This window comes from Zonotrichia albicollis, chromosome 6 (assembly GCF_047830755.1).
Source record: "Zonotrichia albicollis isolate bZonAlb1 chromosome 6, bZonAlb1.hap1, whole genome shotgun sequence".
NCBI classification, from domain to species: domain Eukaryota; kingdom Metazoa; phylum Chordata; class Aves; order Passeriformes; family Passerellidae; genus Zonotrichia; species Zonotrichia albicollis.
The window spans coordinates 47,675,794-47,698,113 of record NC_133824.1 but is presented as its reverse complement, the minus strand read 5'-3'; the positions used below and the strand labels follow the sequence as shown (position 1 = coordinate 47,698,113).

At 64.6% G+C, this 22,320-nt stretch overlaps 3 protein-coding genes across 3 annotated transcripts; 2 read left to right on the top strand and 1 right to left on the bottom strand.

The window, feature by feature from the left end:
* Window positions 1-13: 13 nt before the first annotated feature.
* Window positions 14-2,698, bottom strand: YPEL4 (yippee like 4). The gene is made up of 5 exons (XM_074543650.1): window positions 2,543-2,698; window positions 1,698-2,012; window positions 1,279-1,322; window positions 1,082-1,190; window positions 14-249 (listed from the first exon to the last, which is right to left on the bottom strand). The coding sequence occupies exons 2-5, from the start codon at window positions 1,848-1,850 to the stop codon at window positions 160-162; spliced, it is 396 nt and encodes a 131-aa protein (XP_074399751.1). The 5' UTR covers window positions 1,851-2,012; window positions 2,543-2,698; the 3' UTR covers window positions 14-159.
* Window positions 2,699-2,961: 263 nt separating this feature from the next.
* CLP1 (cleavage factor polyribonucleotide kinase subunit 1) lies at window positions 2,962-5,393 on the top strand. The gene is made up of 2 exons (XM_074543632.1): window positions 2,962-3,885; window positions 4,576-5,393. Exons 1-2 carry the CDS (start codon window positions 3,280-3,282, stop codon window positions 5,245-5,247), a joined length of 1,278 nt encoding a protein of 425 aa, XP_074399733.1. The 5' UTR covers window positions 2,962-3,279; the 3' UTR covers window positions 5,248-5,393.
* Window positions 5,394-5,601: 208 nt separating this feature from the next.
* On the top strand, window positions 5,602-22,117 carry ZDHHC5 (zDHHC palmitoyltransferase 5). The gene is made up of 12 exons (XM_074543536.1): window positions 5,602-5,756; window positions 10,642-11,902; window positions 17,114-17,235; window positions 17,579-17,736; window positions 17,820-17,992; window positions 18,087-18,189; window positions 18,548-18,639; window positions 18,718-18,850; window positions 19,262-19,385; window positions 20,086-20,198; window positions 20,333-21,213; window positions 21,510-22,117. Exons 2-12 carry the CDS (start codon window positions 11,799-11,801, stop codon window positions 21,673-21,675), a joined length of 2,169 nt encoding a protein of 722 aa, XP_074399637.1. The 5' UTR covers window positions 5,602-5,756; window positions 10,642-11,798; the 3' UTR covers window positions 21,676-22,117.
* Window positions 22,118-22,320: the final 203 nt, after the last annotated feature.

The window sequence follows — 22,320 nt, the reverse complement described above, 5'->3', positions numbered from 1 at the left end:
ACGAGAACCTTCCTTAAAAAAAAAGCGCTTTTATTGCCCTAGAAAAGCCCCGCGACCCCCGCGGCCGCTGCCACCCGGGGGGCGCCGGGGGGCACAGCGAAAGTGCCAAGGAGGGGGTGACCCAGCGCCCCCCAGGTGCCCCCCAGTGCCAGCCCCGCCTCAGTCCCAGCCGTTCTCCTTCACCATGTGCGACATCTCGATGATGAACTTCCCCTCCTTGTACTTCTGGCTGCTCTCGAACGCCTGCTCCTGGTGGGGGGACACACACAGTGTCACACTCCCGTGTCCCCACGGGCACTGCCTTCCCAGGGCCCTGGGGGTGTCCACAGCGAAGGGTTGGGGTGCCCAGAGCAGGGTTTGGGATGCCCATGGAAAGGGTTGGGGTGCCCAGGGCAGGGATTGGGGTGCCCGGGGTGGGGACTGGGGTGCCCACAGCAGGGTTTGGGGTGCCCAGGGATGCCCATGGAAAGGGCTGGGGTGCCCAGGGCAGGGATTGGGGTGCCCAGGGATGCCCATGGAAAGGGCTGGGGTGCCCAGAGAAGGGATTGGGGTGCCCAGAACAGGGGATAGGCTGCCCAGGGCAGGGATTGGGGTGCTCGGGGCAGGGTTTGGGATGCCCAGGGATGACAATGGAAATGGTTGGGGTGCCCAGACAGGGATTGGGGTGCTCAGGGATGTCCATGGAAGGGTTTGGGGTGCCCAGGGAAAGGGGTTGAGGTGCCCAGACAGAGATTGGGGTGTCCAGGGATACCCATGGAAAGGGTTAGGGTGCCCAGGGATGCCCATGGAAAGAGTTGGGGTGCCCAGAGGAGGGATTGGGGTGCTCAGGGCAGGAATTGGGGTGCCCGGGGATAACCATGGAAAGGGTTGGGGTGCCCAGAGCAGGGGTTGGGGTGCCCAGGTCAGGGATTGTGGTGCCCAGGGCAGGTTTTGGGGTGCTCAGGGCAGGGTTTGGGGTGCCCTGGGATGCCCATGGAAAGGGTTGAGGCGCTCATGGCAGGGTTGTGACCCCCAGACAGGGGTTGTGGCCCCCGGGCAGTGCCCGCAGCAGGAGGGGGTCCCAGCTGGGGGTGGCACTCACGTATTTCCAGCCCAGGGTGGTCTTGCAGCTCTGGCAGAAGATGTCGGCCACCGAGTGCAGCCCAGTGAGCAGCAGGCGCTGCTCGGCCGGCCCGCAGCCCACGTTCACCCTGCACCGAGCACAGCGGGGCTCCCACCACCGGCCCGGCACCCCCGGGCTCCCCTCCCCGCCGCCAGCCCCGGTGCCCCGGTACTCACACGGAGTTGAACAGGTAGGCACGGCCGTGGCTGCCCTGGAAGGACTGTGGGGACACAGCGAGTGTCACCGGTGCGGCCCCCACGTCCCCCGCACCCCTCCCTCCATGTCCTGCTCCCATCGCGCCGCACTGCCACCGGCCTGGGGACACTCAGGGGGACACGGCCACCTCCGTGGGAGCCACACGGGTCACATGCCACCGCCAGCACACCGCGCCTTGGCGGGAGGGGGGTAGGGAGGGTGCTTCAAACTCAGCACTCTGGGGACACGGCAAGGGGACGCCCGCTGCCCTAGGACACCCCGGGGACACGGCAAGGGGACACCCGCTGCCCTAGGACACCCCGGGGACGCAGCGAGGGGACACCCACTGTCGCAGCACACAAGGGACAGTGCCCGCCCGTGCCGGGGGTGGCGGTGGCACCTTGGAGATGAGCTCCTCGTGGCGGGCCAGGTGCGCCCGGCAGTGCACGCAGCTGTAGGTGCGGTGCGAGCGCGGCAGGTAGCTGCGGAAGGTGCGCGGCGGCAGGCGGGCGGCGGGCGGCAGGCGGCGGCGGGCCGGGCCCGGGGGCGGCATGGCGGCGGCGGGCAGCGCCCCGGGGGGCACCGCGCAGCCCCCGCACAGCCGCTCGCACGGGAAGCAGCGCAGCAGCGCGCCCAGAGCCGCCGTCCCGCCCGGCCGCGCTCGGGGGGCTCCGCCGGGGCCCCCCGGCAGAAGGAGGCGGAAAAGGGGGGCGGCCTGCGAGGGGAAGGAGGGCGGTGAGGGGGAACCCCTCCGCAGCCTCCCAGGGGTGGGCGCTCCGCGAATGGAACCGGCTGAGAACGGGCGGAGTGACACCGGGACAGCCGGGGGGGCAACGGGGGGACCGTCCCAGGATGGGTCTGGGGTCTCTTCTCGAAGCGTGGGGGGGTCCCTGGGGAGGTGATGGGGGTCCTGAGGGGGAAACCTGCGGGTACCGAGCGGGGGGAATGGGGAACCGGGGGAAGGATGGTGGGAGTCCTGACGGGAGATGGTGGGGGTCCTCACGGGGGGTGATGATGATGGGGGTCCCAAGGGGCCGGTTGGGGGTCCCGGGGGGGATGCCGGGGCTCCCCGGGAGGGTGCCGGGGGTCCCCGTGAAGGTGCCGAGGGGATGTTTGCGGTGGCGGTGAAGGAGGACAGGGATGTCGCCGGATGGGGGTGGGGGGGGAATGTCAGGAGCGCTGCGGGACACGCCGGGGGCTCGGTGGGGCTGTGGGGGGCTCGGGGGGACACGATGGGGGGGATACCGGGTTCCGTGGCTTCCCGGGAGCCGCTCACCGCCCGCCGCTGTCCCCGCCGCTGCCGCTGATGTCGCCGCTGTCCCCGGGGCGGGCGCGGGGGGGCCCTGCGTGCCCGGGAGCCGCATCACGGCACCGTGACTCATCCCGCGGCCGTGACGTCACCGCCCGCCACCGCCGCCGTGACGTCACCGCACGGCCCTCCGACGTCAGCCCGGCCGCCGGGGATGAGCTGCGACCCCCGGGGCACCTCCCGCTCCCTCATGGCCCCCCACATTCCCGTGGATACCCCGTCCCTCCGGCCCCCGTGTCCCCGTGTTCTGCCTTGTCCCCAGTGTCCCTCCGTGTGTCTCTGTCCCCCCGTGTCCCCATGTCCCGCCTTGTCCCCAGTGTCCCCCCGTGTGTCCCTGTCCCCTCATGTCCCCCGTGTATCCCCTGTGAGATGTAAATCAAGCGGGGGGGGCGGGACAGTGTAAATGTCGTGCGAGCGTCATGCAAACGATCCCGGGACTCATCCCGAGGGATCGGGGGAGGGGGGGAGCCCCACTGTGATGAGATGCAAACTCGGGGCGGGGCCGCGGGCCATATGCAAATGAAATGCAAACGAGCCGCAGGAAGCGGACAGGACACTCCCCCTCCCCACGTGACCCGTGTCGCCCGCGCTCCCGGCGCGCCGCTCTGACGTCACTTCCGTCGCGGCGGCGGCGGCCGGGGGACACCGGGCCCGGGACCCCCGCGTCGCCGTCATGGCGGACGACGGCGGCGAGGAGAAGAAGCAGGTGGCCAAGTTCGAGCTGGAGCGGGAGACGGAGCTGCGCTTCGAGGTGGAGGCGGGGCAGACGGTGCAGCTGGAGCTGCTGACCGGCATGGCCGAGGTGTTCGGCACCGAGCTCACCCGCAACAAGAAGTTCACGTTCGACGCGGGCGCCAAGGTGGCGGTATTCACGTGGCACGGCTGCACCGTGCAGCTCAGCGGCCGCACCGAGGTGGCCTACGTGTCGCGGGACACGCCGATGCTGCTGTACCTGAACACGCACACGGCGCTGGAGCAGATGCGGCGCCAGGCCGAGCGGGAGGACGAGCGCGGGCCCCGCGTCATGGTGGTGGGGCCCACCGACGTGGGCAAGACCACCGTGTGCCGCCTGCTGCTCAACTACGCCGTGCGCCTGGGCCGCCGGCCCACCTTCGTGGAGCTGGACGTGGGGCAGGGCTCGGTGTCCATCCCCGGCACCATGGGCGCGCTGTACATCGAGCGCCCGGCCGACGTGGAGGAGGGCTTCTCCCTGCAGGCCCCCCTCGTCTACCACTTCGGCTCCACCACGCCGGGCACCAACATCAAGCTCTACAACAAGGTGAGCGTGGAGGGCTCGGCCCGGCTCGGGTCTGGCCCCGGAGTTCCCCGCGATTTCCCTGCATGGTGTCTGAATCCCCAGGTGCTGTTTGGGGACAGCAGAACGTGCTTTAAAAACAGCCTCGTGCACGGCCAGTCACCTCTTCCTACCTGTGGGATGAGACAGGAGGAGACGAAGTTGATGAAGGGAGCTGGAGCACCTCCCCTGTGGAGACGGGCTGGGAGAGGTGGGGCAGTTCAGCCCGGAGGAGGAAAGGTTGTGCCCTGACCTCAGAGCAGCCTTTTCCATCCTGAGGGGCTACGGGGAAGCTGGAGAGGGATTCTTGTCAGGATCTGGAGCGATAGGGTGGGGTGGAATGGGTTCACAGTGAGAGAAGTTTAAGCTGGATATTGGGGAGAAATTCTTTTATGTGAGGAGAGTGAGGCCCTTCAGGGTTGCCTAGAGAGGCTGTGACTGCTCCATCTCTGGAAGTGTTCCAGGCCAGGCTGGATGAGGCTTGGAGGAAGCTGGGCTGGTGGAAGGTGTCCCTGCCATAGGGAACTGGGTGGGCAGGGACATCTATTCCAAGCCAGACCATTGCACAGTTCCATGATTTGAGAATGGAGGCCTTGAGGGTTCTGAAGGATCTGGGGACAGCACTGGGGACGGCATGGGGACACGGGTGCCTGGGTGTGACCCTTCCTCCCGCAGATAACGTCGTGCCTGGCCGACGTCTTCAACCAGCGCTGCGAGGTGAACCGGCGGGCGTCTGTCAGCGGCTGCGTCATCAACACCTGCGGCTGGGTCAAGAGCTCGGGCTACCAGGCGCTGGTGCACGCCGCCTCCGCCTTCGAGGTGGACGTGGTGGTGGTGCTGGACCAGGAGCGCCTCTACAACGAGCTCAAGCGGGACCTGCCGCACTTTGTGCGCACCGTGCTGCTGCCCAAGTCGGGCGGCGTGGTGGAGCGCTCTAAGGACTTCCGCCGGGAGTGCCGGGACGAGCGCATCCGCGAGTACTTCTACGGCTTCCGCGGCTGCTTCTACCCGCACGCCTTCGACGTCAAGTTCTCCGACGTCAAGATCTACAAGGTGGGCGCGCCCACCATCCCGGACTCATGCCTGCCGCTGGGAATGTCGCAGGAGGACAACCAGCTGAAGCTGGTGCCGGTGACGCCGGGGCGGGACATGGTGCACCACCTGCTGAGCGTCAGCACCGCCGACAGCCCCGACGACAACATCTCCGAGACCAGCGTGGCCGGCTTCATCGTGGTCACCGGCGTGGACCTGGAGCGCCAGGTCTTCACCGTGCTGTCCCCGGCCCCGCGGCCCCTCCCCAAGAACTTCCTGCTCATCATGGACATTCGCTTCATGGACCTCAAGTAGGGCAGGGGCAGGATTTTCCCCCCCTGCCTCCTCCTCCTCCTCCCTGTGCTCTCCCCTGTCCCCCCAGCGCGGTGTGACCCTGCTGCAGCACCCGCCCTTCGGTTTTATACTTTTTGTACTATTTGCTATTAAATCTGGAAGCCTTTGCCGCTGGTGAGCGTTTGCTGAGGGTGGGGTGTCCCCGAGGGGAGTGGGGATTGCCGGTCCCGGGCTCCCCCCGCGCCCGGAGTGCGCAGCGCCCGGTCCCGTCCGCCCCCTCCGACCCCCGGTTTGGTACGGCCCGCGCAGGCGCCGAGCCTCCGGCCGTGGCGCCGCCCACCGCGGCGTGAACGCGCACGCCCGCTCCGCGGCCTTGCGCATGCGCGCCGCGGCCGCCGGGGCGGGCCGGCGGAAGGTGGCCAATGGAGGCGCGCGGGGGGGCGCGGTGCGCACGCGCGCGCGTGACGTCCCGCCCGCCGCAGCCGCCGCCGTCCGTGCCCGGAGCCGCCGCCGCGCGCGGCCTCCTGCCGGTGAGTCACGTGGGCCGCGCGACCCCGCCGGGTCCCCGCCGCTCCGGCACCGCCGCCGCCTCCCCGGCCCGCCGCTCCCTCGCGCCCTTCGCCGGGGCTCGGCCGCGGCCGCCCCCGCCCCGCCGCTGCCCCCGCGGCTCCCCCCGCGCGCGGCTCGGGCTGTGCCCCGGTGCCCCCTCACCGCGCCGCGGCCCCTCCTGCCCGGCGCCCCAGCGGGCACCGACCCCTGCCCCGCCCGCCCCTCTGGCCGCGGCCCCGCTCCGCCGTTCCGCACGGCCGCCTGCCCCATGGTCGCGGTGCCTCTGCCCGGGAGCGCCGCTTCCTCCTGCCCCGGCTGCCGTGCCCGCGGCCCCGCCGCCACCGGGACCTTCTCCTGTGCCGCGGGGGCTGCGGGAGCGGCAGTGCGGGGCCGGCCGGGAGCAGTGCCCCGCGGGCTGGGGCCGCCCCTGCGCACGGTGCGGGGTGAGCGCTCCATAGTGGGGCTCGTTCCCCGCCTGGAAACCGCCCGGGGCCCGAGAGCGGCCGCAGGGAGCCCCGGGGCGCTGTCCCGCACCCGGCCTGTCCCCGGTGGCCCCGGGAACGCCGCAACCGCTCTGTTGTGGGGCACCGGAGCGCGGCCTCTGTACCGCGGCCCATGGGGACCCGTGTTTACAGCACGGCCTCCCCTCACGGCACCGTCCCTGCTCCCGGTGCGGGGCACTGGAACGGCTCCAGCCTGGCCTCCCCTCAGAGGGAATTCTCGGGTTCCCGAACACCTGAACTGTGCCCCCTCACTGCGGCGACTGGGGAGGGGCCCGGATGCCCCGTGCTCCCCGTGCCTCCGGGAGCGGTTCTCCCGGATCTGCCGCTCCCGCCCCGGCACAGAGCTGGGTTTGGGCCTCAGGGATCCCCTGCACTCGGGGCTGCTCGGGATTTTTGGGGTGTGTGAAGTACAACCAGAGCCTTGTCCCGATCAAAGCCAGAGTTATCTTGGAGCCTCTTCCTGAGCTTAATCCAGTCACCCCCGTCCCTGGGCCGGGCCCGGGTGCTGCTTTAGCGGGCGTTTATTCCCGCTGGTTCCCAGGCCAGCAGCCCCATCTGGGAATGGAGAGGGCGGTGGTTGGGTGGGTCCAAGGGGAGACCTTGAACTCCCCTGTGAGGGGCCTGTCCGGGGACATTCCCACCTGTCGCTGTGCCCGGTGTCTCCTGACACAGTGACAAGAGGCTGGTGCTGTCCTTGCTCGCTGTGGGGCCCGTTGGGACGCGGCCTCGATGGATGAGGCATTGTTCCTCCTGCTTTGGCCATAAAATGGGGCTAATCCCGTGTAAAGCAGCGGGATGGGCTGCGGAAGGAGGATGGGAGCGGTGTAAGCCCTGGGCAGGAGATAAGCAGGGAGTGATTCCAGCCTTCTGGCTGTCTGCAGTGGAGTATTTCTCCGTGTTCTGTGTTGATCCTTCTGTACATCCAGCTGGGAGAAAGGCAGGTGTGCAAGGTGCACCTGGAGCTGAGGAGCAGCCAGACAGACATTGCTGTGCATCCTCCTTTGGAATTAGGAGCAGGGAGGTGTCCCCAAAGTGTCCTGTGTGGGCGAGTGCTCCGGTTTGGACACAGGGCAGTGACCAGTGGGGATTTCATGCTGGCATTGCTCCAGCTATGGAGCAGTGCCAGGTTTGAAAAAATTTGCACTTTCTGTGATGGATTTTGGGGTGTGAATTGTTAGCTGGCTGTGCAGGGACAGGGTGAGCAGAGGGAGGAGGGAGTTCCTTGTTCCATGGACGCCCCTCACTCACGGTGCCAGGCAGCCAGCTCTGGAAGGGCTCTGTGGAACTCTGGGCTGCAGCTGATCCAAACACAGTGGGAACAGGTGAAGCACATCCCGTCTGTCTCCCTGCAGCTGGGATCTGCCCTGTCTGGGAGTTGCCTCACATGGAAGGAATTGTTTGTGTGTTTGCCCTGCGCCATGGGAACTCTGCTGGATCGGGGCAGGTCCCTGGGAGCTGTGGATTTGGGAGGTTTGGGAGCCGGTGACCGGGAGGGAGCTCTGTCTGTCCTGCCTGTGCCATGGATCCCAGGGGTGGCAGGGGCCATGTGGTTGATGCCAAGGTGCATTTCCTCTTCCCGGGCAGGAGCAGAGTGAGGGAGGAGGGAATGTCGGGAGCTGGGGACACATGTGTCCCCATCCCAGTAGAGGTGGGAGCACCTCCTGCTCCAGAAGGGACAAGGCATGGAACGCCTGGCTGCGTGTGGGAAGGCTGGAGAGGGGCTGGAGCAGATGAGCACAGTGGGGAAGGAGGAGAACAGGGCTGGGAGGGGAGGAAAGGGAGGAAATCAGTGAGGCTTTACAGGCCTTGAACCAAGAAAAGGAGATGCAGGCTCAGAGAAATGGAAGGTGACAGCAGCTGTGCTTGCACATATCCCGAGGGAGGGAATTTGGAATGAGAAGAAATCCCCAGAAATGGAGGTGAAGGAAACAGGAGCAGCTCCTCTGTATGAGTGCAGAGAAACCCTGGAGAGTGGAGATGACTGCTCCAGAGGTGGCTGAGCAGAGCAGAACTGGGAAAGTGCTCCAAAAAGGAGGTGCTGGGATGGGAAAACCAGGTGGAATTTCTGAGGGAGAGGGAAGGGGGAGTGAGCAGTGACACAGGCACTGGGGGAGGAAGGAGCAGGGCAGGTCTGGAGGAGCAGCAGGAGAGGAGGAGTTGCTGGGCTGGAATTGGCAGAGGGAAAGGAATGGGAGGCAAGAGCAGAAAGGAATGGGAGGCAAGAGCAGAGCCCATGCAGGCCACAGGTAGGCGAGATGAGCTGGGGGCTCTTTGGAGCAGGGAAGTCTGTGAGTGGCCTTGGTGGATAGTGACAAAGTGGCCAGCGAGGCAGAGGATTTGGGGCAAAAGTGGAGGGAAAGGAAGGGTTGGTTGACCAGAGGTGGGCAGGTTGTAGGGCTGGGAAGGAATATGTGTGTTTGGGAGAATTGGGGCCTGAATTTGTGGAATCTGTGGGAATCTGTAGTGGGTTTTTCTTGTGTTTCTCCTGGACCCCTTAAGGACTGCAGAGCAGAGATCCCACATTTTGACAGCTTTTTCTCTGGGCCTCTGCAGCAGGGCTGGGGCTGGGGAGTGCTGTGGGGTCTCAGCACGGTGGGGGATCAGGAAGGCATTCTGAGGAGCAGCGAGGTGGCTCTGGGAGCTGGGATGGGCTCCTGTTTGATGAGTTGTGGTGTTATTCCAGGCACAGGCAGCTGGAGCAGGGATGCATTTGCATCGCCTCTCGCTGGGGTGTCACTAGTGACAGCGCTGGGGCTCTCCCCCTGCTCAGGGGTGCGGGATTCCATGGGGAGCTGGCTCCAGCACGCACAGCTCCGCAGGGATCCCCCTGTGGAAGGGCTCCTGGATCTCTGGCTGGGAGGGCTGGGGCAGGGCAGGGCCACGAGGCGCATGCCCAGGGCGCCCTGCGAGGGCAGGGTGGGGATCTCCGGAGCAGGAATTATCAGGGAACAGCTCCTTCTGCCTGGCAGCGCCTGTTTGAGGCCGAGGTGTGGCCGTGCCTCCATGGCGGAGCGTTCAAAGGGCCGGGTGCTCAGGGAGCAGATTGCTCCTGCTAAAGCAATCAGCCGTGATGTCAGGCCCGCGCTTCCGATAGCCCATCCCTGGAATTGCTGTTGGGCTCGGCTCTGTGGGGTGTTGGGCTCTTCCCCGAACAGGCAGAGCGGGGCTGGGAAACTGCTGCTCTCCAGGGAACTCTGTCCCTGCTATGGAAAACAGCTTTCCCTGGTGTTACTGTTCCATTTGCTCCGCTCAGGAGCTGCAGCCAGGTGAAACCTGCACATTCCCTGCCGGGCAGAGCCTCAGCCCCACATTTCCTCTCACTCCCAAGGGCAGGGACACCTCGGGGTGGGAAGTTGAGCTTTGGTCCTGCAGAGGCCGAGTGGCAGGAGCTGTTGCTGGGTGAGTCAGGCGGAGTGGCCGTGAGCTGGGGCTGAGCCCACTTGGTGGTAACACATCCTTGTCATTAAAGCCGCCTTTAATTGGGCGCCGCAGCTCTCCCAACCTTCACTCGCGTTTAGTCAGCGCTGGAGAGTTCCCTGCCCACCCCGAAGGACAAACTGGGGCGGCAGAGAAAGCTGGAAGGGAGAAAGGAGTGAGCTGTGGGCTGTGCTTGGACCTGCACATGGAGGCAGCAAGGGGAGGGCAGGTGACAGACGGTGACAAGGTGAGGAGTGGTGGCTGTGGCAGCAGGAACTGGTGGGATATGATGGGTGATAGGCTGGTGGCTGCTTGGGGCAGGGACACCTTCCACTATCCCAGGCTGCTCCAAACCCCATCCAGCCTGGCCTTGGACACTTCCAGGAATATGGCATCCACAGCTCCTCTAGCAAACCTGTGCCAGGGCCTCACTACCTTCACAGGGAAGAATTCCTTCCCAATATCCCATCCAACCCTGGGCTCTGTTGTTTCGAATCCACTCTTCCATGTCCTGGCGCTGCAGTTCCTGATGAATCCAGAGCTGCAAAGGCCACTTATGATCATGGGATTGGTGTTTTCCATGGGCCTCTCCTGTCTCCTGCCCTCCAGGGAAGGGGCTGAGATTCCTGGGTGTTTTTTTTCCTCCTGTGGTCTCCACCCTTATGTTAAATCCTGGAGTCTCTGCTCAGCCCCTGCCCCTCAGGGAGCCAGCACTCTCTGGTGCTGGGATTTGGGCCGGAGCTGCAGGAAGGAATTAATGGTGTCCCTCCAGTCCTTCCAGGACTCAGGGTGGGTTTCTCGGGGATAGAGGGAGTAGCTTGGAGTTCCTGCAGCAGCCAGTGCCCCCGGGCTGGGACGGGAGACGCCGTGGCCAGGCTGCTGTGGCTAATGACAGCCGGCTCCTTCCCTTCTCTGCCATGCTAATTTCTGTTGCTGTTTTTTCCAGGTGAGCTGTGGCACACCAGACCTCGAGTTTTAATGGTTTTATGTAGTATTTTTTAAAAGACTGATGGATGAATGAATGAAGAAGGATTTTAACGAAGGAAGGGGACGGGAAAAATGGAGCTGTTTGGAACAAACTGAGGTTTCTCCCTGCACTGCCCGGGCCATGGGTGAGACAGAGCTGCTCAGCACCCCTTCCACCCTTTGGTGTCTGCTGGGGTTGTAAAGGCGCTCCCTGAACACCCCCTTCCTGTTCACCTGCTGGGAAATGGTTGCTGCAGAGAAGATTTAATGAAATTCCTGTCGCTCCCCAACCGCCGAGTGCATCCTGAGCCCATGGAAGGGCCTGGGGGGTCAGGAGAAAGGAGCAAGTAGGAAAACCCACAATCCGCCAGACCTTCCCCTCCGCCCCCCTCGAAAAAAAGGATTTACAGCTCAACCTTGCACCAGCTGTTCCTCGGCTTTAACAGACAAGAGAGAAATAAATAAAATTAAACGGCCACCGTCAGCCAGCCAGCCCCAGATCCCGGTGAAATCAGGGAGAGTGTTTCCGTGACCCCTCCAGCGAGGGGAGGAGGAGGAGGCACGGCAGCTCCGTGAGGAAGCTGGGATTGCTTGGAGACCACCCCCTCCTCCCGTGCAGCACCGGGGGCTGCGCACAGCAGAGGCGGATTAAAAAGGAGAAGTGGCTGCCCAGAGGCTCCCGGAGTGGCTTTTTTGCAAGCACTTTGCTGATCCTGTGCTCTTCTCGGGGTGCTGGCTGGGTAGGAAGCAGCCTGCCGAAGCCCGGGGAATTCTCTCCCTGCTGAGCCTGCCTGTGGGCTGCTGCCTGGACTGAGGCTTGCAAGGGCGCTCAGCATTCCCACTCCAACGGTTGTCCTAAATCCAAATCCCTTTCTCTGTTGTGAATTTTTAATGTTTTTAACCCTCCTTCCCTGTGCCTGGGAGCTCTCACGGGGCAGAGCTTAGAGTGGGCTCCTTTCCTGGGCCTCCTGCTCCAGAGCCTTCTCCAGACTGCGCGCCCCGGTCGGAGCTCGCCCCAGGAGCAGGCGTGGGGGCAGAGTAGGGGTCAGCCCCTGTCCCCCTCCCCTTCTCATCCTGCTCTGAGTCCTCTGGGGCCTGGGCTATGCTGCGGGGCGGACCCCCCACCACAGCTCCAACATGCCAGCAGCCTCTGGAAAGAGATTCAAACCCAGCAAGTACGTGCCGGTCTCCGCTGCTGCCATCTTCCTAGTGGGAGCCACCACCCTCTTCTTCGCCTTCACGTGAGTCCCAGCGGCTGGGCCAGAGCGGGGAGGGCCGGCAAGGACAGGGGACAGGAGCTGGGATTTCCTCCCAGAGGGAAGGGGGGTATTGTGCTCTGGGTGCTGCAGCCACAGCGGGAGCCATTTCATTCACTCCATGAGTTTTCCCAGGGGAAGCTGCGTGCTGGCAGTCCTGGTGGTGAAGCACTACTCAGCTCCAGGCCAGCTGGGTTGGGAACTGGTTTGTGACCTGTGGGTGGAAAAGGCATGGATCACTTTCTCCTTTGGAGCCAGGCGAGGTGGATTGGTGGGCTGGGGTCGGACACGTGTTATTTTTAGTTTCGTAATCGATTTGTGAGCCACAAAGGAAAGTTCAGGGAGGAGAACTCTGACCCCAGTGCGGATCACTCGCTGTGTTCTGTCCCCTGCCCTGGGGCAATGAGGGTTCCATGTCTCTGGAGAGGGTCCCAGGGAAGTGGCCAGCAGGTCACTGGGGCCTGGGGGGGCCACTGGGCTGGGAGATGGTGCTGAGTGCTGGAGAGGCGTGGTGACATCCCTGGGCTGCTGCTGTTCCCTGCCTGGTGACACGTGCCCTAGTGACGTGCTCAGAGGGGTGACACGCAGGGCAGCAGAACCTCGAGGTGCTGAGGGAGCCTGGCAGAGGGTGGCTCAGCTGAGCTGGTACCATGGCACAGTGTGCCAGGCAGGAAAGCCAGAGCATGGCAGCTGGAATGGCTACCAGGTCCTGCAGGGCATCCCTGGGGTCTCAGCAGGGATGTGTTTGGGGTCCTGGCTGGGTGCAGGAAGGAGCTGCACCCTCAGCTTCAGGGAGCCTCTCCCACTGCCTGGGCTTTTCCTGCTGGGGCCACAGGAATCAGCTGGAGCTGTGGGAGGCCAAAGGGACAGGTGCCATGGCTGCTGCCACTCCCTGGGAAGGCTCCATTGGTGGCAGGAAGGTCACTGTGGCTTTGGTGACAGGGGAACATGACAACTGGGCAGGGAGGGGGGAACTTGACAACCAAAGAGGGGAGCGGGGTTGGTTTGCCCCGTCCAGCGCCCGGTGCAGCTGGCAGTGTCACTCAGCAGCGTGTGGCTGTCCCCTGCTGGGACACCGGGCGGTCACCAGGCTCCCAGGCTCGGGGTTTGCCTGCTCCAGGCTGCCTGGTGCCTTTGGAAGTCGCTGACTCGTGCTGCTGTGCCAGGGGATGAAGGAGAGGCAGAGGGAGCGGGCGGTGCCCTCCGAGCTGCGTGTGCCACCCCGTGTGTGACCTTAGGGGACAGGCTGGCAATGGTTTGGCACGGTGGCTGCCGGACAGCTGGACCCCGGGCCCATCCCAGCCTCGGGTGCCAGCAGCACCGGGAGCAGCCGCTTATCAGCGGGCGGTGAGAGGCAGCGCCGGCGCCGTGGAGGAGCAGGTTTGGCCGGGGCAGGAGCTCCTGGGCAGGTCGCTGTAATTGTAGGTCAGCAGTGTTGTTTATCCGACTGCAGAACATCCCATTAAAGCCCGGGCACGGCTTTCACACGCTCCCTGCGGGATGGATCCTTTGGGACAGGGTCTGCCTGGTGCTGGAGCAGGTTGGCAGGGACGTGGGGCTCCAGGTTTGCCTCCTGCGTGGTCCTGGGGGCCACTGTGCCCCTTCCCCCTGTCAGCATCCGACCTAAGGCTGGTCCTTTGGGAAGTGCAATGGAAGCTGTAGGGACAGGCTCTGGGAGACATCCCCAAAACAGGGAGCAGCCAGGGGTCGGCACGGCTCTCAAGGCTCCAGTTGTGTTGCTTCCAGCCTATCCACTGGATGCCTTTTGGTCCATCCAGGATTTGTGTCTCTGGGCCAAGAACTCTCTTTAATTGATTAATTTAATTAGGAGCTGCTGCTGCTGCTGAGCACGTGGCAGTGGAAATGAGGCCGGTTGCCCTGGAGGGAGGGGTGGCAGGAGAGGGGATGTTCCCACCTCCCCCTGGGATGAGTGGGGGTCCCAGGCTTGCTGGGCTCTTAGACAGGTGCTGATTTAGGATGGAAATTCCCTCTTGGGGTCCATTTGTCCATTCCTGCACCTCCTCACTGGCTGGTCCCTGCTCCTGGTGTAGTTGGCTCTCAGGTTCCCTGTCCCCTCCCTGGGGCTGGCAGTGCCACTGGGACACAGTGCCATGCCCGCTCCCAGTCAGATCCAAACCTGTGTGAGGGCGAGCAGGGATTGTGTTTGTGCGAAGGCCTTTGGAGAGCCCATGGGTCAGAGCCCAGGGAAGCCAGGGAGCCCAGGAGGGAGGGAAGGCTGTGCCTGGGAGAGTGCAGGGGCTGAGGGGCTGGGGAAGGGATGCCAGCAGGGAGGGAGGGACAGGCTTCTCCGGGCGTGACTGGTAGCAAGAAGCCCGAGTCTCATCCCGCTGTGACTCATGGTGCCCGAGGTTCCCCGAGTCCTCTCATGTGCTGCCAGGGACAAGTCCCAACAGCTCCTCTGGCCACGAGCGTGTTGCATGCCGATGCTGAGGGGCAGCCCGATGGGTGCTGTGGGACCTGCGTGGCTGGTGATGGGGAGGAGCCTCCCTGCTGCTCCTGCTGCTCCTGCCCCGCGTGCCCCGGGCTCGAGGCAGGGCCTGCACTCTCTGTTCAGGAGAGCAAAAGGCAGGAACACATCACTCCCCTGATAAGGAGGTTCCCTTGGGATGGGCAGCACCTTTGCTCTCTGCGGAGAACCCCTGATCCCTCCAGTGGCTGGGGGTGATCCCAGGAGGTGACTCCCTGGTTGTGGGGTCACCAGCATGGTGCCACTGGCTCTGTGGGGATTCCCATGGCACAGGGAGTCAGGAAGGCAGCAGGTCCTGGTGTTCCCTGTGGAGGATGTTCTGCTTGCCCTGGCCCATGAATCCCACCCAGGGGGTCTCATCAGTGTGTCTGAGCCCACTGTCCTGGCCCAGGAGCTGTGTGTCCCTCCAGGAAGGGCTGGCTGCTGGGACAGCACAGAGGTGTTCCCTTCCCCTGGTCCCTCCCTCTCTGTGTGCCCCGGAGCTTTCTGAGGCAGCTGGATCCTTCCCAGCCTCCCTAGGCTCTGTCTCTCAGGATCCAGGCCGTGTGCTTGGCTCAGCCTGCCTGTTGGCTGTTCCCTGTGTGGGATGACTGCCCGGGCATGGGTCTTCCTGGCTCCCCTCCATCTCTTTCAAGCAAAGGTTTGGGCTGGGATTTCCCTTCCTGGAAAGAGGAGCTCCTTCTACAAGGTTTCTGGAAGGGCATTTTCTACTTTGAGGGCTCCTCTGAGCTCCCTGGCCCTCTCTCAGCAGAGAGCAGAGCCAGGGAGGCTTCTCTCAAGTGGAGTAGGAGTTCAGCTCAGGGACATGGGATCCTTGGTTCTGGTGTGTCCTCACACTCGACAACCCCCTGACAGGAGGGTGTGGCCAGGTGAGGTTGGGCTCTTCTCCCAAGGAGCAAGAGGAAGCGGCCTCAGGTGCTGCCAGGAGAGGTTTAGTTTGAATGTTAGGGAAAATTTCCTCATGGAAAGGGTTGTTTGGTGACTCTAGCACTGCCCAGGGCAGTAGTGGTGGAGTCACCACAAAACATGTGGCTGTGGCACTTGGGGACACGGTTCAGTGGTGGCCCCGACGGTGCTGGGGAAGCAGTTGGAATCGGTGATCTTTGAGGATTTTTCCAACCTGAACAATTCTGTGATCCATGACCCTGTGATTTGTCCCTTGCTTGGGTTGTGGCCTGGCACTGTCACTTAGGTGCTGTGCTTCCAGCACTGCTCTCGGAGGGTTTGGGGCACAGATTGCAGAGGACTCCTCCTCTGCAGCCCGTCCCAGCTGGGAGAATCCTCCTGGCTGGCTTCCAGTGCAGGCGGCAGGGCCGGCATGGCCGGTGCTGCTCAGGAGCCGCTCCCCAGCCCGGGGCACAGCTTGGGGGGCTGGGCCAGGAGATGCCATTCGGGAAATGCCATCCCGGGAGATGCCAGCCTGATACGGAGCAGGGAGGCAGCACCCAGGGTGCCCAGCAGGGTGGCTCCTCAGGAATGAGGGGGAAGAGGCTTTGGGGAAGGTGGTGTGTGGGGCCTGGGGGGCCAGAGAGGAGGAGGAAGAAGATAAGTGTGCTGGGTGGCTTGGCCATGCTGTCCTCCTTGCCAGGAATGTCTTCCAACCAAAAGTCTGCCCTCCTGCTGTCTCACCCCTGTGCCTGGATGGGGACAGCCTCAGCCTTGGCCTGTGAGAGCAGGTCCCACTGATGCTTCCCAGCCTCCCTGGGGCACGGAGCAGTGCCCGGTGCTGGGAGCGCCCTGCCTGCCTCACCCTCTGTGCTGCCAGGTGTGTGCTGGAAGGGCGTGCCTGCTTCTCCTGCCCTGCCCCTGGCACAGCTGCTGCTCCTCACCCGGGGGTGCCCCCTGCACCTGGGACAGAGCCCTGCACCAGCTGGAGCCTTGGCATGGCTCTGGGAGCTGCTGTGACAAGGATGGGCTGCCTCCCCCAGCGATGGGACCCGTCTCTGTGGGTGGTGGTGGAGGAGGGGACGGGGCCAGCGCCTGCCCCTTCACCCCAGCCTGGGGGGATTACAGCCCTGGCACCATATGTCGCCCTGCCCGCCCAGCCCCACACTGCTCCGGCCACCTAAATCCATCGGCACTTAGCCCAGTGGGGGGAAGAGAGGGACAGATGCTGCCCTAGATCTGTGGGATTTAATCCCAGCAGCAAAGCAGATTAGGGAATTACGCTGGCGCCTGCAAGGGGGAAGCCCGCTGTCCTGAGCCCTCCTGCTGGGACAGGAGGGAGCAGGGTGATTCCCTCACAGCGCTCCCACGGCCTTTTTGGAGGAGCTGGATGCTGGCTGGGGTCCCCCTGTCCTGCAGGAGCTGTCCCTAGGATGTGAGGAGCATGAGTGGCTCTGCAGGAACCGGAGCTGGTGCTGGTTTCATGTCCCCTCCCTCACAGGGTCCCCTGTGCCCCTGAGCAGCTGGTGGGGCACAGGGAGGATGACATCCTGCTTTCTGGCAGGTCCCTTGGGTGCCCCCCATGCCATTGGCCTGGTTTTTCCTATTGCCAGCACCACTGCTCTGTGGGACCCTCCAGTGGGGTCCCAAAGGGGAATTTTGCTCCCTGAAGGATGCCTGGAGCACGTCCCACTGTGGCCCGCAGGTGCTCCCCAGGCTGTGCTGTACAAGTGGCTGCAGTGTGGGTGTGGGATGCACTGCTGGGAGGCGGCAGGAGTGACACAAGTGAGGGTCTGAGGGTCTCATGGCTGCTGTGCCTGCAGGTGCCCAGGGCTCAGTATCTACGTGTCCCCCATCATCCCCGCCTACAATGCCGTCGTCTTCCTCTTCGTGCTGGCCAACTTCAGCATGGCCACCTTCATGGACCCAGGCATATTCCCACGAGGTGAGTCTGGCTCTGGCCGGGAGGAGCTGCCTCCTTGCACCCTTCCTCTGAGGTAAAGGGGATTTCTGGGTCCCAAAAGGCTGGTGAGGAGCCTTCCTCGCCCTGCCCGGTGGGATCAGGCAGTGACAAGCGCTACAGGGATGGGTTCAGCATCCCATGTTGGGTCCTTGGGACGCAGGCGGTGTCAGGATTCTGGGACAGGGCCTGGCAGAGCTCCTCCCAGCCTGTTTGGGGGTCCTTGGCTGTCCCTGTGCCAGGTGACAGCAAGGTGATGCTGGGAGCCTTTGGCTCGGGCAGAAGGGGCTGCCTGGGCCCTGACACCATGCCGGGGTGTCCCCATCAGCTGAGGAGGACGAGGACAAAGAGGACGATTTCCGGGCGCCGCTGTACAAGACGGTGGAGATCAAGGGCATCCAGGTGCGCATGAAGTGGTGCGCGACCTGCCGCTTCTACCGCCCGCCGCGCTGCTCCCACTGCAGCGTCTGCGACAACTGCGTGGAGGTGAGGAGCTGCTGGGCCTCCGCCAGCCCCCCACGGGGCAGGGAGCCCCCCAGCACCCCCTCATCGAGCCCCATCCCCGGCAGGAGTTCGACCACCACTGCCCCTGGGTCAACAACTGCATTGGGCGGCGCAACTACCGCTACTTCTTCCTGTTCCTGCTGTCGCTCACCACGCACATCATGGGCGTCTTCGGCTTCGGGCTGCTCTACGTCCTGTACCAGGTGGAGGAGCTCTCCGGCGTCCGTATGGCCGTCACGTATCCTCCTGGGCAGCGCGGGTGGGCAGGGCGGGCTGGGCTCTGGGCGCGGTGCCCGGCAGGGCTGTGGCTGCTCCTTAGCTGGCTGTGGCAGCATGGTGGTGATGTGCGTGGCTGGGCTCTTCTTCATTCCCGTCGCTGGCCTGACAGGCTTCCACGTGGTGCTCGTGGCCAGGGGCCGCACTACCAACGAACAGGTACGTCTGAGGGACTGTGGGGGGACTGCCTGCTGGCCAGGCCACCTCGGGACACAGTTTGGGATTTCCTGGGACGGGTTGGATTAAAGCTGGGGGAGGCCTCTGAGCTGCAGAGGTGGAGCACAGGGTGACTGAGAGGCAGTTGCATTCATGGGGGTGCAGTCAGAGGATGGAGCCAGGCGGGCACTTCTGGGGCCCAAGAGGTGAAATTGAGGAGATCCGACCCCCTTGAGGGTATCTGAGCACTGAAACAGGCACTAGGAAAAGGAGCAGGATCTCAGAGTACCTCTGTGCTGGTCCTGAGGGGGTGTCCTGAGGGAGCTGGCGTGGCTGGCTGTGACACTCCTTTGTCCCACAGGTGACGGGCAAGTTCCGTGGGGGCGTCAACCCCTTCACCAACGGTTGCTGTAAGAACGTCAGCCGGGTCCTCTGCAGCTCCCCAGCACCCAGGTGAGCCTGGCCTCTGCATCCCTGGGAAAACTGCCCCATCCCAGGCTCCAGGCCATGACCTTCCTCCCCCCTCCCCAGGTACCTCGGGCGCCCGAAGGCCGAGCAGACGGTGCTGGTGAGACCCCCGTTCCTGCGGCCCGAGGTGTCGGATGGTCAGATCACTGTCAAGATCATGGACAATGGTATCCAGACAGAGCTGAAAAGGACGAAGGTGAGGAAGGTGGGGACCAGCGCTGCCTGCGCTGGGGCCCTCCACGGATCCCAGGGGTGCAAGCCTGCATCCGTGAGTAGAGAACCAAGAGAGCCTGGTCACGTTCCCTGTCCCAGTCCGTGTCGTCTTGTTCTATGTCCCCATGGGTTGGAAACTGTCCCCCTCCCATGTGGCAGTGACCACATGAGGCCTTGCCCCATCCATTGCCCTTACTGCTCCCATCCTTCCCCACCCTCTGGAGGTTCCCCCTCCTTGGCACTTCCAGCACCCACCCGGGGCACGCACTGCCCCCTGTTCTGTCGGATGCCCGGGAGGCAGCAGGAGCCCCCAGCACCGCTGTCCGTGCCCTGCCAGCCCGGGGGGGCTGAAGCCTTGGCCCCTCCTGACCCTGCCTGCGCTTTGTCTCTGCAGTCCAAGGGGAGCCTGGAGGTGACGGAGAGCCAGTCTGCTGACGCCGAGCCGCCGCCCCCACCTAAGCCCGACCTCAGCCGCTACACGGGCCTGAGGACACACTTAACCCTGGCCACCACTGAGGGTAAGGAGGGCACCAGGGCCCTGGCAGCCGCTGGGAGGGGAGCCCAGGGCTGCACCAGGCAGGCCAGGAGCCAGGGCCGTAGGGCAGACCTGGAGCACATCGGCATTCCTGGGCTGGTGTATGTGGCCCATTGCACTTGGAGAAGCCTGCGGGGGATGCTCAGAGCCAGCGTGGCGCTGTCTGGAGCCACCAGGAGCTGTGCCTTGCAGCCGCCGCGCTGCCAGGACGGAGGAGGCGAAGTGGTGGCGGGCCTGGCTCAGCGGCACAGAGCGTCTGTGGCCGGCTCCGTGAGGGCCTGGCCAGAGGTGGGATGCGATGGGCAGAGCCTGTGGCAGCTGCTTTCTGCAGCAGCTGGAGACCCCACAGCTCTCCCGGCCCTGCCTGGGTCTGCTGCCCGCTGAGGGCTGTGCTGTGTGTGCTTCCATGGAGCTCCCTGACACCCCCGTGCCGTGCACCCCCAGGGTGTCACTCAGCCGGGGCTGCCGCAGGGGCACAGAAGTGCCAGCCCCACACACGTGGCTGTGGGGACATCCCTTCCTCCCGGTCTGTCTCTCCCACCCCGGTGCACCTCCCCTGCAGCCCGTTCCTGTCCCTGGTTTGTCTGCCCCAGGCTCGCAGTCGGTTCTGAGGCAGGGAGGGCGGGGCTCGGCGCGTTCCCTGCCTGCAGCCGCCCTGAGCGTGCCCCTCTCTCCTGGTGCAGACAGCAGCTTGCTAGGCAAGGACAGCCTCCCGACTCCCACCATGTACAAGTACCGGCCCGGTTACAGCAGCAGCAGCAGCTCGGCAGCCCTGCCCCACTCCACCAGTGCCAAGGTAAGGCTGAGCCTCGTGTGGCACGGGAGATGCCACCCCATTCGTGGTGTGGGAAGGGTTTAGGGCGTGGATTGGGAGCTCCACAGGGGCCCCATGGTCATTCTGTGGGTAACTGCTGCCCCTCTGCCCCTCAGCTGAGCCGAGTGAACAGCCTGAAGGAGCCCAACTCCATCTGTGACAGCGGCCACAAGCCCAGCTACCGCTCGGAGCCGAGCCTGGAACCCGAGAGCTTCCGCTCGCCCACCTTTGGCAAGAGCTTCCACTTTGACCCTCTCTCCAGTGGCTCCCGCTCCTCCAGCCTCAAGTCGGCCCAGGGCACGGGCTTTGAGACGGGCCACCTGCAGTCCATCCGCTCGGAGGGCACCACCTCCACCTCCTACAAGAGCCTGGTGAACCAGACGCGCAACGGCAGCCTCTCGTACGACAGCCTGCTCACGCCCTCCGACAGCCCCGACTTCGAGTCGGTGCAGGCGGGCCCGGAGCCCGAGCCGCCCGTGGGCTACACCTCGCCCTTCCTGTCGGCGCGCATCGCCCAGCAGCGAGAGACCGACCTGCACGGCCGCTTCGCCAGCGCCGCCTCCCCCAAGCACGCGGTGCCCCGCGAGCCCTCGCCCGTGCGCTATGACAATCTCTCCCGCCACATCGTGGCCTCCATCCAGGAGCGGGAGAAGCTGCTGCAGCAGCCGCCGGCCCCGGGCCGGGAGGAGGACGTGGGGCTGGCGGACTCGGGCATCCAGTCGACGCCGGGCTCCAGCAACGCCCCCCGCACCAGCTCCTCCTCGGACGATTCGAAGCGCTCGCCCCTGGGCAAGAACCCGCTCACCCGCCCGGCCCTGCCCCGCTTTGGCAAGCCCGAGCCCCCCCCGGCGCTGCGGGTGCGCTCGCTGGGCTCCCCCGAGCAGCCCGCCGCCCCCCACCTGGGCAAATCCGTGTCTTACAGCAGCCAAAAAACAGCCTCTCAGGCCGGCGGCCCCGAGACCGAGGAGGTGGCCTTGCAGCCCTTACTGGCACCAAAGTGAGTACTGTCATGGCACAGGGCCGTCTGTGGGGGGCCCCTTGCCCAGTGTCCCTGCCAGCCCCTGGGGCAGCAGAACACCCCTCCCTGCGGAGAGGTGCTGGGAAGAGCAAGAGAAATCTTCCTGCTCTCCCAGAACAGAGCTGGTGCCCTCCACACCTCCTCAGTCACACCATGGGCCGCTCAGAATCCGGAGTGGGTGCTGGTGGTCCCTGGGTTGGGCAGTGCTGTGGCAACGCTGGGTGCCAGCAACCTGTTCCCTCTCCTGACCCTGTGTCCGTGCTTCCTTCCCGCAGGGACGAGGTGCAGATGAGAACAGCCTACAGCAAGTCCAACGGGCAGCCCAAGAACCTGGGCTCGGCCCCACCGGGCTCAGGGCCGGTGCCCCTCAGCAGCCCCACCCGCGGCGGTGTCAAGAAGGTCTCGGGCGTGGGGGGCACCACCTACGAGATCTCGGTATGAGGGGCAGAGCCGCCGCCCCTCCCCTGCTCCCCGGCGGCCCCAGGGACCCGCCGTGCCCAGACGCTTGTGGACTCCCGGAGAGCCGGGCGGGTCCCCCCTGCTCCTCCCGGTGCCCCCCGGGCCACGGGGGCTGCACACACCCGCGGGGGCTCGGGGAGGGCTCGGGGGCCGCAGCCCCGGCACCGCCTCGGCTGCGCCAGCCACTTGTGGGCCTTGTGCAATCACCCGCTCGCCTGGCGTGGTAGGAACGGATTGTTTTTAAACCAGAATACTTTTTTTTATTATTATTGTTACGGATTCTATTTTTTTTCTCTTTCCGAGTTACCAGGTGTGTGTATATATAAATATCTATATATATAAATATAAATATTAAAAAAAAAAAGAAGCAGAAATTATATATCTTACCCAGAGAGAGGAAGAAACTACCCTGCTCAGGGCCTGGGCCCCCCCCCCACCTTGTCCCTGTCCCCAAAGGAGGGACGTGGGGCTGCCTCCTGCACCCATGGAAGGAGCTGTGGTAGGTGCTGGGTGTCACTGTTCCCTCCCTGAAGGGGCCAGGGGGTGCCAGGCACCCACCCTTGGACACTCCCCTCCCTGATCCGTGGTGTCTGCAGCCTCCAGCCCCCTTGGGGGGCCCCGGGTGGG

Excerpts from the sequence above, each read along its gene's own strand:
- YPEL4 (XM_074543650.1), bottom strand. The coding sequence starts at position 1,850 with ATGCCGCCCCCGGGCCCGGCCCGCCGCCGCCTGCCGCCCGCCGCCCGC. Across the intron at positions 1,323-1,697 it reads ACGAGGAGCTCATCTCCAAG|TCCTTCCAGGGCAGCCACGG; the intron begins GTGCCACCGCCA and ends GTGTCCCCACAG. Across the intron at positions 250-1,081 it reads CCACCCTGGGCTGGAAATAC|GAGCAGGCGTTCGAGAGCAG; the intron begins GTGAGTGCCACC and ends TCCCCCCACCAG.
- CLP1 (XM_074543632.1), top strand. The coding sequence starts at position 3,280 with ATGGCGGACGACGGCGGCGAGGAGAAGAAGCAGGTGGCCAAGTTCGAG. Across the intron at positions 3,886-4,575 it reads ACATCAAGCTCTACAACAAG|ATAACGTCGTGCCTGGCCGA; the intron begins GTGAGCGTGGAG and ends TTCCTCCCGCAG.
- ZDHHC5 (XM_074543536.1), top strand. The coding sequence starts at position 11,799 with ATGCCAGCAGCCTCTGGAAAGAGATTCAAACCCAGCAAGTACGTGCCG. Across the intron at positions 18,851-19,261 it reads CAGAGCTGAAAAGGACGAAG|TCCAAGGGGAGCCTGGAGGT; the intron begins GTGAGGAAGGTG and ends TTGTCTCTGCAG. Across the intron at positions 19,386-20,085 it reads AACCCTGGCCACCACTGAGG|ACAGCAGCTTGCTAGGCAAG; the intron begins GTAAGGAGGGCA and ends CTCCTGGTGCAG.